The sequence below is a fragment of the Orcinus orca genome, chromosome 17 (genome assembly GCF_937001465.1).
Source record: "Orcinus orca chromosome 17, mOrcOrc1.1, whole genome shotgun sequence".
Classification (NCBI taxonomy): Eukaryota; Metazoa; Chordata; class Mammalia; order Artiodactyla; family Delphinidae; genus Orcinus; species Orcinus orca.
This window is the reverse complement of record NC_064575.1, coordinates 6459863-6474530: the sequence shown is the minus strand read 5'-3', so window position 1 is coordinate 6474530 and position 14668 is coordinate 6459863. Positions and strand designations below refer to the sequence as shown.

The 14668-nt window shown below is 39.8% G+C and overlaps 1 protein-coding gene across 4 annotated transcripts in view; it reads left to right on the top strand.

Moving 5' to 3' along the window:
- The window catches only part of TOX (thymocyte selection associated high mobility group box), a 298273-nt gene that overhangs the window by 130521 nt on the left and 153084 nt on the right, over nucleotides 1-14668 (top strand). Inside the window, exon 1 of one of the 4 annotated variants that reach the window (XM_049700747.1) lies at nucleotides 13403-13522. The exons of the other annotated variants lie outside the window; for them this stretch is intronic. Coding sequence (XP_049556704.1) covers nucleotides 13505-13522 — 18 coding nt within the window. The 5' untranslated portion in view covers nucleotides 13403-13504. Of the gene's footprint in view, nucleotides 1-13402; nucleotides 13523-14668 lie in introns of those variants that run through there. 4 annotated transcript variants of the gene reach the window in all.

Genomic DNA, 14668 nt, shown 5'->3' with positions numbered 1-14668 from the left:
TGGGGCCATCTAAAATCCCTTGCTGACTTCCCTTAGCTGCTGTGAACATCCCTGAGACACTTACCTCAATGCCTAACCACCACATTCTCAGTGAATGAACCTCATAACTTTATTAACCAATGAAGTTATGATTGGGGGGATGAACATGCTGCCTAAGAAATATGGAATACTTACCAAATTAGGAGGACTTATTAATTAATTTTAGATTATTTGCTCTTGCTTTTTTAGAAGATAAGCTGGTCATAGACTCTCCTTTTTTAGAAAAATTGAAGAGATGGCTTTATATTGTTTTAAAATATAACAGTATTTGGGGAAGACAGGGTTTGGTAAATAGCGTCTACACTCTCCCAACAATATTATATACACATATTGCATATGTATCTCTCAAAGAATAATATATACGCCTATTTGATATCCAGGAAGACTGCTTGAAAAATAATGGATACTCTGAATTAGATGTACCAATAACTGCTTTGTGTTATTATAAAGAACTGCCTTTTTAGACAGATAACATCTTGTGGGAATATTATTGTCCTAAGAACTGCATGAAACACAGTGGTGAAATTCCATTTTTATTTATAAAATGAATACTGCCATCTACTCAGAATATTAATGGTTTTAATGAAGATGCAACATCTTGCAAACAAATAATTAGTTTTGTGCATGAAAAGATAAATAGAATCCTAAGTAACAAATCACTAATTTTTCTTAGACGTTTTGGGTTTTAATCATGACAAGTGGCAGTTTTCGTGTGTCGTTTGAAGAATTTGTTATTCCGTAGTTACCTAGAGTAATTATAACTCCAAAGTTTAAGTAATATGGCGTATGTTTATTTTGAAGTAATAGAATTGTAAGCATGGGATGACGAGGGCTCTTTACCTGTTGTTTTAAACACCATACCCAAAGCACCTGGAATATTGCTCTCAGCCCCGTAAGAGTTGGGTAATTATATTGCGTGGTACAAACTATTTAGGCCGTACCTGAATGATTTTTTTTTTAAATAGACTTACGAGTTGATTTAGGGTTTGAGTTACCTTTATTACTTAAATGAATCATTTCATAGTGAATCTTATCTCTCATGTCACAGTTTACCGAAACCTCAGACTCAACCCATTCCATAGACCAGGGTTGCTCAAGAGCAGCACTGTTCACATTGGGGCTGTGCTGTGCACTGCGGGATGTACAGAGGCATCCCTGGCCCTTACACCCTAGATGCCAGTAGCACCCCTCAGTCGTAACAAGCAAAAGCAGAGTTCCCCCGGTTGAGAACTACTCCCATAGAAGATACGGGTTGCATTCATTGTGTTATATCTATCATGATATTATTAAAGAGAATGAACGAAGCAATTGAAAAAACATCAAAACAAAATGTTGAATACAAAAAGATCCAAAGAAATGCTAAATTACCATCTAAATAATGGAATGGCCAAACTATATGGTTGATGTAGTTGGCATTACAGAAACCCTTCATTAAGTCGGCCTCTCACCTTAAGGAACGTTTGACTGAAAAGTCTTCAGTGACTGCTGATGGGTAAAAAGCGTGGTGTCTCATAGGCTTTCCTAAAAGTACACATCCACAAGCCTTTTCCTTTTCAAGAATCAGGGTGAAAATGCACTGTTTTTAAAAAGTACAGTTTTAAAATTTTACATAAAGGTTCAAGTGTACACGTTTTGAGAAAACCTGTTAGCTTGTGGAACCACTGAAATGAATGGATTGTTACAAAGGCAGGTTCACTGCCTGGAAATGGTATGCAGTGGGGATATTGTAAAATATGGATTTTAAATATTACATGTGGGATATTTTCCTGTCTTGTGTCCAAAGAGCTTTGTTGCCTAAACTATGTGGAATGGGGAGTAGGCACTCTAATAGAACTTTCTGAGAAAAGTTGGGTTAACTCTGAAGAAAAAGCAAATCATTCTGCTTTTAAAATTAAAGTCCATCTTAGATAATTTGATTTGCTTTAATGTTTAGTTTCCATCCTTTTCTTATTTCAATACTTGTTTAAATTGTTTCAAGTTTAATGTCTCAAGTAACATTGAAGGATTTCTTGGAGACAAGACTCTCTCTCTCTCTCTCTCTCTCTCTCTCTCTCTATATATATATATATATATATATATCTCTCTAAAATACATATGTTCCACTCAGAACTATTCAGAAGGCATTTCGAACAAAAATTCCTGAAACTACATAATTTAACATTAATGTTAATTTACTTAATGGTTATAAAAATATATTATGCCAGAATTTTTCATAGCAAATATGAAATGTGCAAAAGATATTAATAATGTAATGTTTCTTACAGAAAGTGAAATTATAGGTTACAGAGTAGTAAAGATTACATAATTTTTTTGATGTGAGCATTATAAGGAACATTAGCTGATTACTGAAACAGCTTAAGTATCTAGCTAGGTTATGCAATTGTTGGACTAGAACAAAAATTGTTATATATAGTTCTGTAAAACACAATGAGCAGTTGTTATCTTACGGATAATTTACTGTATGAAGCTAATAAGCTAAGGAAAATAAAATGCAATAGGAAACCTATATCATCCTATATCATGCTACTATATATTTAAGTATAATATTGCATTTTTATGCCAAAAACTGCCTGAAATCTTCATTTTATGACAATAAATCTGCCTGAAGCAATTTTAGTGAATGTGATATGATGTAGCCCGCCAAGACAGCGTAATATTTTCTCTGTGAATTAAAAGAAGAGTTCAGGGCTTCCCTGGTGGCGCAGTGGTTGACAGTCCGCCTGCCAATGTAGGGGACACGGGTTCGTGCTCCGGTCCGGGAAGATCCCACATGCCGCGGAGCGGCTGGGCCCGTTGAGCCATGGCCGCTGAGCCTGTGCGTCCGGAGCCTGTGCTTTAGGTAATTTCTCCTGCAGTTTTGTGCAGCAGTTTTTAATGTATTGAACCATAATAGCTTCCCCCTTATGTAGCTTAAAATAACTTAAATAAAAACCAAATAAATAACATTTCAGGAAAAAAAATTTTATACACACATACAGTAAATAAATATGTACGTATGTAAAAAAAAAGTGTACGTATTTACATGCACATACATACACATGATGCTCTACAAAGTTTTCATTTATTTGGTAATTACACTACTATTTTCTGTTTTCCACTCCATTGCTTTTCTCTTACCTAATATTTAAGGTAGGACTCTGCCCTTCTGTATATAGTGATAAAAAAAATAATGTCTACATGTCATTTTCCATATTAAAAACCTCTTCATAGGTTAATTTAGGGCACATTTAGCCTGATTCTGCACTCTTTCTGCCTGTTGATCTTTCCACTTAATGATGGAAACAATCAAATAAACTTGCCATCAGAGGGGAAGTACCATAGTTTCCAGAATGTAGCACAGGGATTGTATGTTTAGTGCTTTACAATTTACAAATGCTTTCCCATATCTCATTTGAATCTGAAATAATCGCATGAAGAAAGTATAATTCTTACTCTCAGACCAGTCTGCTAGGAAGTGTCAGAACCAGGACTCCTATCTGGGTCTTCTTATTTCAGATCCAGTCCATGATAGAACCTCTCCTAAATTCTGCCCCTATTCTACCATGCCTGCAAGGGAATAAGAGGCCCTGAATTACTCAGAAACCACATGGGAAAAAGGGAGGAATGAATTGCACTCTTGTCTGCCAATCCAGTTGGCTTTTCATTAGCTTGCTGGTATAGATTTGGAGATGATTCAGAGAGCAAAGTGTTCACCAGCAGCTTGACGTCGGTGTGAAAAATAAACCAGCTTGATCTGGAGCAGCATGGGCACAGTCTGCTTACTGGAACTGGGCTTGCCTAGTGGTGCCATGAAGGTTTTCACTATTATCTAGGTGCTCATATAGTGAACTTCTTTTCACATTATCCAAACTAGAGTGACTGAAAAAATAAATAAATAATCGGTCCCTTTAGAATAGGAAGAAATGGAAAACTGGAGTGTGATCTGGTTTACAGAAGCTTTTGTCCAGTGCCCCTGGAGGATCAGTTATTTTCATGGATGGAAACTGATTTGGAAATGAAAGCACATGGAATAAATACTACTGCAGAATAGCAGAATGGTGAGATACCTGAAATGCTTCTAGTTCTCACAATATTGCACTGAATTTATTTAATCATTCATGTAATGTTATTTAGTAAATACTGTGTGCTTGACATATGCTAAGTACTGGGGATAGAAAAATAAATAGGAAGGTCCCTGCCCTCTAATAGTTGATAGTCCAGCGTAGGAAAGGGTAGCACAAAACAGTGACAGCACAATGAGGTATAGGCTGCAATAAGCACCTGATGCTGTAGCAAACTTATGGAGGCACAGAGGAGGGACCCTAAGTCATCAGCGACATCAGAGAAGGCTTACCTTCTGGGGGAAAGATACTCCTTGTCTGGGAGAGGCCAAGTATATGCCTGTTGTTCAATCATATTTAGTCATAGTACCTCCCTTCACTTTTCAGAAGTGTTCCAGGTCGGTTGATCAATTCCCTGATATCTTTTTACTAGAAAATTGGGAGAGAACTAATGGAGTGGGAGGTGGAAAGGTATTCCAAGCAGAAGGAACGATGGGGAGGAACAGAGGCAGGGATTTGCCGCCCATACATCAATCAGTGACATGAGATGTAGACAGGAGTGGTGTTAAAAATGTTTAACATTGGCATGGCACTGGCACTGGCTGCTTAGCGTGGGCACCATCCATAAACAGGTGGCACTGCTGTTCTCATCATGAAGGACCTCGTGTTCTAAACTAAGGAAGTTGGAATTTCCCTTGAAAACCTTAGGGAGCATTGAAAGATTTGAAGCAGTCGGGGAGAAGAAGGAAGACTAGTTTAATGTACTGCATCTGGCTTGGTCTAGGTCATCAAGCAGTAATCAGAAAGGTAAGGGACTGTCTTTGAGAATCAGCTAGTCATGTACTTTGTGCCAGGCGATTCCCCAAGCAGCTATGGTCTTCATGACAATCCTGTGAGAGGGCCACTGAGGCTCATAGAGGCCACGTCTTCCCAAGTTCACAGCTCTTGAGTGGCAAACATGAGTTTCAAACCCTACTCTGGATTATTCAACTCTGTGGTCTTCCTAACACACTTCCTGCCTCTAGTGACTGCTCTGGTCCCATTAGCGTTGACTATGGAATAAAGTATGTACTTACAGGAAATACCCATTGTCATTACGTGGATATTGTCACTAAAATAATATAACGAAGTCTGCTGTCCTGGTAGCCATTGAATTGGAAACGATATTCATTAGTCACTTTGGGAGACCTGAAACTTTCATGTTGCTTGATCCTCTTCTTTTGCAAGGGCCTTGTTTCCCTTTAGCAGATGTTCTTCTAGTAGGTACTTTTCTGTCCTCGAACAGACCTGGAATTGAGGCTCTGCTCTACCCCTTCCAAGTGACTTAATTCTTTAAGGCTCAGTTTCCTTATTGGTCAAAGGACATGAATACTGCCTGCTTCACAGGGTTGTTATAAGGATTAAATGAGTGAATGCACGTGTGCATCTGGCACACAGTCAGTATAAAATAAATGTTAGCTTAGCTGCTATCACTGTGAACGGGGCCTGGCACACAGTGGGTGCGAAAATGAGCATTTGTTGAATGAATGATTACCACATTTTTATCTGGGACTGTGTTGATTGCCATTACATTTTACAGTATGGCAGCAAGACCATGCTAGATGGTTCACCCCTGATAGTACCATGTGGTGATATTCTCTCAATTTTTCAGTAAAAGAGCATCACATGGTGCCATTCCAGAAAGTACAACAAAGGAGACCAATCTCTTCTCACCGTGCAGTATAAGTAAGGCTTTGACTGGAAGCAGGCTTGCAGTTTCCAGCAACAAGACTTCCAGTTTCAGATCTGACATGTTTCTGGCACCATATCACGCTATAAGAAAGATGTTGTCCAAAAGGAGGATGAAGTATTTGGGAGGATGCTACCAAAAAAAAAAATTCAAATGGGAGTGGGAGAATGAGGAGGGGGACTAGTTAGAACTACTGTAAACATGAAGACAATAAAAAGAAACTTAGGAATTGAAACTCTATAAGTACATGTAATGAACATGCCTTGGGAAGGGCGCATCTTATGCATGAAGTCTTAAGCTAAAGCAAGGAAAATTATGCCATCATCTTCATAAAAATGTGGATAAGTCAGCAGGGAAAGTTACATGGGATCATGGGTTAAATTTCAAAGAAGGTGATGTAAAAAATAAGTATAACTATATAGTATTTGAAGATCTCAAAGAAAATTTAAGAAGTATACTCCTTTTGATAAAACAAACGGATTGAGTGACTTCTCAAGTTCCTTAAAGTGAAAGATCCATGCTAACAGAGCTTTGCTTCCTTTCCTAATGGACAGATTTATACTCAATGACTTGAAAGATTTAATCCAGTTCTTCAAAATGTCAGTATGTTTTCATTCAGAAAACAGAAACTCTCTGGAGCCTGAAAAAAATAAATGCTATATATGATCTCCAAAAGGAAATGGAGTAGATCTAAACTGAGCTTCTTATATTTCTAATTGGTCAGGTTTGCCCTGAATATACCAAAATATATTTCAACACCTGTCCTACCATTAGGAGATTTTAATGACCAGAAGTCTCTTCCTGTAACATAGTTGTTATATTTAGTCTCAGTGTTATTTTCTGAGTAATAATAATAGGGAAGTGAGAATCTCCATCTTAATAACTCTGTACCTTCCTATTTGTATTTTTATTTGGTACCACTACTTTTACTCTCAAAATTATTCAATAATTGTTTGTCCTCAACTCTTTTTAAAAAGTTTCCATCCCAGTCTAAATGTAACTTCTCTGTTAATCTTTTTCTACATCTGTTGTTCAAGTCTCAGAACCATCTCAATGCTCTGAACTTCTAGTCTTACATTTTTCTTGTTTTGAGGTTCCCAGAATAGAGCGTGCTCTTCCAGACTAGACGTGCGAAAAATATTCTCACCTTTTTCTCTATGTGTCAGGTGTCAGATACTGGAAAATGTTCACCGTGCTTTCAAAGGAATACCAGAAATAAAAGAGCCAACCCCCCCCCCCACAAAATAATGACTTTCATACTTTTCATTCCACGTCCATGCAGGATTTAGATACTGTGGTAAATGAGGTGAGAGCTGATGTGATGTGGAAATGGTGCGCTTAGGTAAGGATTGCCAGCAAGCTTGAATGTACTTCTCAAATTGTTCTCTTAGTAGATGGATTCAGAAAAACTTGTCTACAACGTGATACATCAGGGGAATGTTCTGAAACAATCATTTGAAACTACACTGAGTTTCAACTACACAGTATATAGTTTTACAGCTTTTTGCTTTATAGAAATTCAGAAATCACTTGGAAATTCATTTCAAAAACAAAACTCCTACATGGAATCAGAAATCATTGCTCCTGATTTTCTGATATCAGACACCATGTGGAGGGCTTTTAGTAAATGGAGTGATATTTTCATGGTATTGGAAAGTCTTAGTTCTGTTGATTACTGTTTCATAAATTTGTTTCTGTCTCTGCATTGGCATTTAAAATAGAGCTAATGACTCAATAATAGAAGCAGAATAAAGACGGCATGAAATGTAGCATTGCAGTTAAGAGCTGTCACGTACTAACCTTGGGCCACTCACTGGGCATTGTCTTGGTCCAGGTGCCCCAGAAAGCAGAGCCGGTGGTGAAAGCTCGCATGTTAATGCCAGGAGAGCTGGCCCAGGGAATCCAGAGCAAGGGGGACCACGGCAGGGAGGCAGGGAGAACGGAACACAAGGCGCGTGTTTCCAGGCTTGCCGTAGCTTTGCAGCCAGTCACCGCTGCTTGTGGGGCACAGGGGACTTCTCTACAAAGGCCGCAGGGACCGCCGGGAGCCAGTCCTCTCCACCCGGCCGTACTTCCCCCACGCTCTCAGGGTCTGTTACCAGCCCTTCTGCACAGACTCAGCAAGGCAGAACCTCTTCGGCCCTGGCCCAGGGGCAGAGCCTCTTGATGTCAGTTGGTGTGGGCTTGGGGCACCTCTGACTGTACCTGTGGTGGCAGCAGGAATGGTGGGTCTGGCGACTTTATCACCATGAGAACTGTGGAATTAAAGGCCAGCGGCCAAGGCCTGAGGGTCAAGCAGGCTGAGCAGACCTGGGGAATATGTGATTGGATCCATCACAGCCAGGTTACTTAACTCCTTTGTATCTCAGTTTTGTCATCTGTAAGATGGGAGTAACAGTTGTCACCATATTACAAGACTGTTATAAAAATTAAGTGGTTAGAAAGTGCCTGCAAAGGTTAGAACTCATTTGAACCATTATGGCATCATTATCTTAAGTGTGGAGCCATCAGGTGTGACTACTTAAACTAATACAGAGTGCATTTGAGTTAATAAGTTTGGTGTGTTGTTTAAAAAAGCAAACACACATTTCACTGTAGCTGTACCCTTAACAGCAGAGGGAGACTGCTGCTACCGTACGAGGCATGCCATTGGGCCTTGGTATAGGACAGCGTTTATGAGGACGGGATCAAGGTAAATGCATAGCACTGTTGCTGAAAATGTCAGTTATTAAAGTTAACAACAGAGGCATGATATACAGTTCTTCCCCAGATAAATATATCACTAGGACAAAGATGAGAATATAAATTCAGTTCCCAAACGGAGCCTAGATTCTAAGCGGTGGGTATAGTGTTCTACTTGGGACACTATAGCCAAGTGGGATGATATTTTCTCTCTCTCCTCCTCCAGAGGCCAAGTGTTCAAGCAGCCACTCTGTGCCCAGATTATATTTCCTCTCCATGCCATTCAGATCTGCAGCAGAGTGTTTACCACTCAAGTTCAAGTGACAGGAGCCGACCGAGAGGGGTTTCTGTTTCCTGGTTCAGCTCTGTGTGCCCCCAGGTTGTAATGCACATCCATTCAAAGCACCAACAGCAGTTGTTTCCTTTTCTCTGGGTGTTGATGGGCTGTGCTCCCTGGTCTCCTTTCAGTGCATGCGAGCCGCTTTCCCAGCCCCAGTGCTCAGTACGTTTCTTTCAGCCTGGCGCAGCATGGAGGCGGACTGCCTTAGACCATCTCACATTTCCACAGTCAGCCTTGGAGCTGGAAGATAAATAAACACATACTCCCTCTCCAGTGTCTCCTCACCTTGTTCCTGGAGAATGGAGGATGCGTAGTAAGCTAGGAGCTCACCTTGCTCTATTTTTATTGGCTACACATTACTCTGCGTGTGAACAGCGGTGACAGCTGTGCTCACCCTTCACATTATGCTATAGCTTTTAAAATGCTTTGCTCTACATGAAACAGCAAAAGTCTTTGCTTTCATCGACCAAACTTACGCAATTTCTTTCATTACCAAAAAAAAAAGTGACTTTTAATCTTACATTGAGCCAAGCAGTAAAAAATGGACATTTTACTTTGACGATATTACCCTGTCTTATAATGATTTATTATCTTCTAAGAAATATCAAATTAACTCTCTGTTATAAACATTTCCATTTTTAGCTCCTTTAAAAAAAAAAAAAAAACAAGAGTATCCAATATTCCTTCAGAGAACACCCAGAAATGTAAGGTTTTCGCTTTTACAGGAGATACAATGTGATACTGTTTCATGAATCCCATGAGGTCCCCCCATCCTCCCCCAGCAGCAGTTTTCTGGTTTTCTTCTAATGGTTTCCCTAAATAGATCCCATTTCCTATAGCAGTGCCAATGATTGCTTTATACTTCACATTCTATCTTTGATTTTTCTTGTGTTAGTGGTTTTGGGAGCCTAATACTGCTCATTTCTGCTCTTCGTTCACTATGTTCAGACAGTGTTGGATGTCTGCTTTCAGTTTTTAAATAGAAGAAATAATAACTACCTAGTTTGAAAAGCTCTTTGGGATTATGGGTTCGGTTAATATCCTCTGAAAACAATTTTTAAAAACTGTAGTAGAAGATTATAAATGACTTTTTATGTGATTGCATCCCCTGGTGCTTTGAAATCAAAACACGAGAAAGAGTATAACGCACTTGGTCAGAAAGGCTAATCCTGAGTTGATGCCATTTACATTTAGATTTAAATAAGTCAGCCTATTTATTCCTTCAAACTTTGCTTCAGGTTTTAAATTGAGAATACATGGAAATTTTAAGTCCTAGGATGCTTAGATATATTTTGAAAAGTTATAATGCCTAAATTTAGCTGACTTCTAAGAATAACTGTGACAAACGTAAGGAGTAAGGAAATGAAGTTAGTTATTTTTAATAAAATCATGTTATTACAACAATTAGGAATAAGGTTCATCTAATATGTGGTCCAGATGAAGTGAACTGGGGTCATTAGTGTAATAACGCAAATACTGTGCCTTCCAGACTGTGGGGTAGGCAAACAAGCCCCACACAGACCATCGGAGATCTGACCCCTCACTTATTATTTGTGATGGAGTATAAGACAGTAGCCGTAGAGTCTGCTCCCTCACTTTTTATGGGTGATGCAGTGTGTCATAGTGGAAAACTCTTCTACTAGGAATCTAGACCTGATTCTACACCCAGATGTACTGCATGACCAGTAAAAAGTCTGTTTCTTCAGTCATAACATGAGGGGTTCAGATATGATGCCTTCAGGGGACCTTCCCAAGACCGAAATTCTAGGACTCTGTGCACTGTAATTCAACTTCAGATGGCAACGAGACATAAACCCAAGCCACAGGATGCATTCTAAGAACGTTGCGTCAGCACACGGCCTGTTGAGATCCCTGGAACCAGCTCCTGGACCGGGGTGTGGTTGGGTGGAGCTGTAAAAAGTACAAGGATGACATTAACCTGAAAGCAGTCTGTGGTTGAGAGGGTGGGGCTGGGGCACTGGGATCTTGGCTTATTTTTCTCCCCGGGCTCAAGACTTTGTCCAAACACAGGGGGAATGACCAGGATTGTTCTGACATACATTTATCTTTGTTTGGCAACTCAAAATTCTTCAAAAAGAGGCCATAAGTTAATTTATAGCCAGATCTCTTGATTCTTGGTCAATCTACATGTTTTTTCATTGAATAAAAATCTTGAGGAAGGACAGGTTCCAGCATTTAAGTATTGGTCTCCTGGTTATTTCTGTACATTTTTTTTTTCTTCGTAAGAGCTTCTGCTCCTATTTTAATTCTGCTCCAGTTTTAATCCACTGTAAGACTATGAATTTTCCCCTTTCAGAAGCCTTCAAACCATTCTCTAAAAGCTGAATATTCTTCCTCCTCTCAAGTCATTGCCTTCTCTAGGAAGATGATCTATTTAACCAAGCAAATATAGTTTAACTTTTGTTAATTAGACATTGCCTGAGGACTTCTTATATGCCAGCCCTAAGCTATAAAGACACTAAAGATAACCAAGATGTGTACTGTCTTGTAGCTCACAGCCCCATGGAGTTAGTCCCCTGGCAACAAAACCTGCCTGGAACCAGAAAGCTACCACAGGGTGCCCAGAGGCTAGAGACAGCCCTGACTAAAGGGAACTGAGGGGTGTAAGAAACATTTTAACAAGTAAAAGGGAAGGAAGGCAGTCTGGACGAAGAGGTGCGGATGTATGTGACATGGACCGGGGCACAGGAAGTGGGCATGGTGAGGCCAGAGACTCTCACAGCAAAATCACTGTGGCTTCCGCTCCCCTAGAAAGCAGGCAGTAGTGTAAGATAGAGGTCATCTCTTTATGTGTCTCTACATTTCAGGTCCTCCAGAGATAAACTTTCAGAGGAGTTGTGAATATCTTGATAGTAATAGAAGAAGCCACCTGTATAGAGTTCACCAGAGAAATGGAACCAACAGATATATATATAGACAGAGATATACTGAGATATATATATATATATATATAGACAGAGGCATGGGGAGAAGGAGGGGGGTGGAGAGAGGGGAGGATTTATTATAGGAATTGGCTCATATGATTATAGAGGCTGAGAAGTCCCAAGATCTGTACTTGGGAAGCTGGAGACCCAGGAGTTGTTTGTTTATTCTTCATAAAAAACAATATTCAAACAATAACAAATGGTATAGTTCCTGTCCAAAAGCTGGCAGGCTTGAGACCCAAGAAGAGCTGATGTTTCAGTTGGAGTCTGAAGGCAGGAAGACTGGTGTCCCAGGTCAAGCAGTCAGGCAGGAGGAGTTCCTTTTTACTCTCAGGAAAGTCAGCCTTTTTGTTCTATTCAGACCTTCAACTGATCGGATGAGGCCCATCCACAGTAGGGAGGGCAATCTGCTTTATTCATTTTACCAATTTGAATGTTAGTTTTGTCCCAAAACACCCTCACAGACACACCCAGAATATTTTTCCAAATATCTGGACACCTGTGGCCCAGCTAAATTGACACATAAAATTAACTGTCAGGACTTCCCTGGTGGCGCAGTGGTTGAGAGTCCGCCTGCTGATGCAGGGGACACGGGTTCGTGCCCTGGTCCGGGAAGATCCCACATGCCGCGGAGCAGCTGGGTCCGTGAGCCGTGGCCGCTGAGCCTGCACGTCCGGAGCCTGTGCTCCGCAACAGGAGAGGCCACAGCAGTGAGAGGCCCGCGTACCGCAAAACAAACAAACAAACAAACAAACAAAAAATTAACTGTCAAACCACCTCCCTGTGTTTTAAGGCTTAATTATAAAGCATCCAGGAACATTCTGCCAGCCTGATTACTAAATTGCCAGGTCACTGGGACTCTTGTTTTTTTTTGAAAGCCTCACAATACCATAGAAATTCTGTACAGTATCTCAACGTCATTGAGATACTGTCATCACTCTGCTTTGATAATATATTGACATTTTCAGAATTGATGGCTTACTCATCATTATGATTCAGAATATATTTATATTTGTTATGGGGATTACATGCATGTGCTAGAAAGTCAGGTTTCCTGGGTTTGAATCCCAGCCCTGCCTTTTAGTAGCTGTGTAATTTCGAGCCTCTAGCTTTGATTCTCTGTGCCTTTGTAGGTAATAATAATACTTTAACTCTTTGTTGTTGTGAAAATTAAATCAGTTAATACATGTAAAGATACAAGTAGGTTACAGGCACATAGAATATACTCAAAAAAATAGTTTTTCTTGTAGCCACATATCTTTTATTTAAAATGCTTTTTCAGCCTTGGCTCAATATTACTTAAGCGCTGATACTTTTTGAGGAAAGAGTCCTTAGGAGCAGTAACATTGCATGTATTCAATTAGCATACACTTTGGATAGACTAAAACCAAAACTTCAAAGCTTTAGTTGGCTTGAGAATGACACCAGATTTAGAAAATGAGTAAGAGAAGATGAAATAGAAAGTAACACATTTATAGAATATGCATAGGCAGTGGAGTATTTGATTCACTTCACTACTTCAGTTTAGTTTGCCACAGTCAGAGAAACTGTCCATATTTTAAATGGTTCTTTGGCATCTTAACATTAAAAACATTTATAAACAAACCAACAGTGGGTGGCGGTGGAGAAATGCTAAATGATGCTCTTTGTTAGGTTTTGAGCCGGTAGGAGTAACAGGCGGATCGATTGGGGCTAGACTACCTTTGGGCTGAAGGCATTCACCTGACTGATGGAAAACCAACCTTGGGTAAGTCACTCGGACTCAGGGCTCCTATGCCAGATGACAGAGCAACCAAACTGTCCAGCTGTTCTTTTCTGGGTGTGCTATTTCTGATCTGTCCAAACAACCACATCTTTCAGTGAGTGACTTCAGATCTGTTTAGGTAAGTCTGTTCACAAAACATGAAATACATTTGCAGGATGATGTGTGAGGAAATCCTTTGGTTCTTTGAACTTGATGAGTGCTTCAGTGTCCTTAGGGAGGTCTTTACTTGTGCAGCTCACGTTTATGCGACTCTTCAGGGCACTGACTGCTGCTGACTGTAGTTCAGAGCCAGTTCCGAAGGTGTGGTGTGTCCCCAGCGTTCGCAGGGCCTCTTATGCCATGTCTATAACACGGTTTTCCGGTGGCGTAAAAGTACATCCACAGAACTGTGCGCGTGTATCTCCATCAGGAACACTGTTGTGTCTTGAAAAATAACTTCTCAGATTTTCAAGTTCCCGTGTCTGAAACTAGTCTGCAATGAAAGAACATTCAGACTCAGCTCTTTGAAGCTGGCTGTATTAGTCCATTTGATTATTTCCTTGGGAAAATTCTTCTTTTAACTAAAAGGGAAATGCTTTGCCCGTTTATCTAGTGACTGAAGATAGCTGAGGATTAAGTTTGAATGGAGTGATTACTGCTTTCAGAAACCCGAATAATGAAAAGTATGCTGTTGTTGTTGTTGTTTGAACTCTTCCACAGCTCTGCACTCGAACTGCCCCCAGGAATTTTCTCCTCCCATCTTGTTCCTAATTTTTAAATTCCTATACGGATTTCTATGCATTTGTAATACTTACATTAATTCTGTGTCTTTGAAAAACTTCGGAGAGGAAAATTTAATCATCGAGCCTGTATATTTTTATTGTTATCCATTATTATTATCATTCTTAGCACGCTTGTAGTGGCACGTGCTCTTTTCAAATATTGTTATAAACTTCTTTAATCATAAGGCTATTGTGATGAAGCCAATTTCAGTCTATTATGAAAACTCTGCACTTTTTCATTTTTGAGAGCCAAACTCAGAATGCATTGAGCTGTGCCTCAGTGTATTTTCCATTATCCTTTTCTTTCAGAAATCATGCCATCCACTTAGTACTTCATTACAACCGAACTGCAATATGTATATACGTG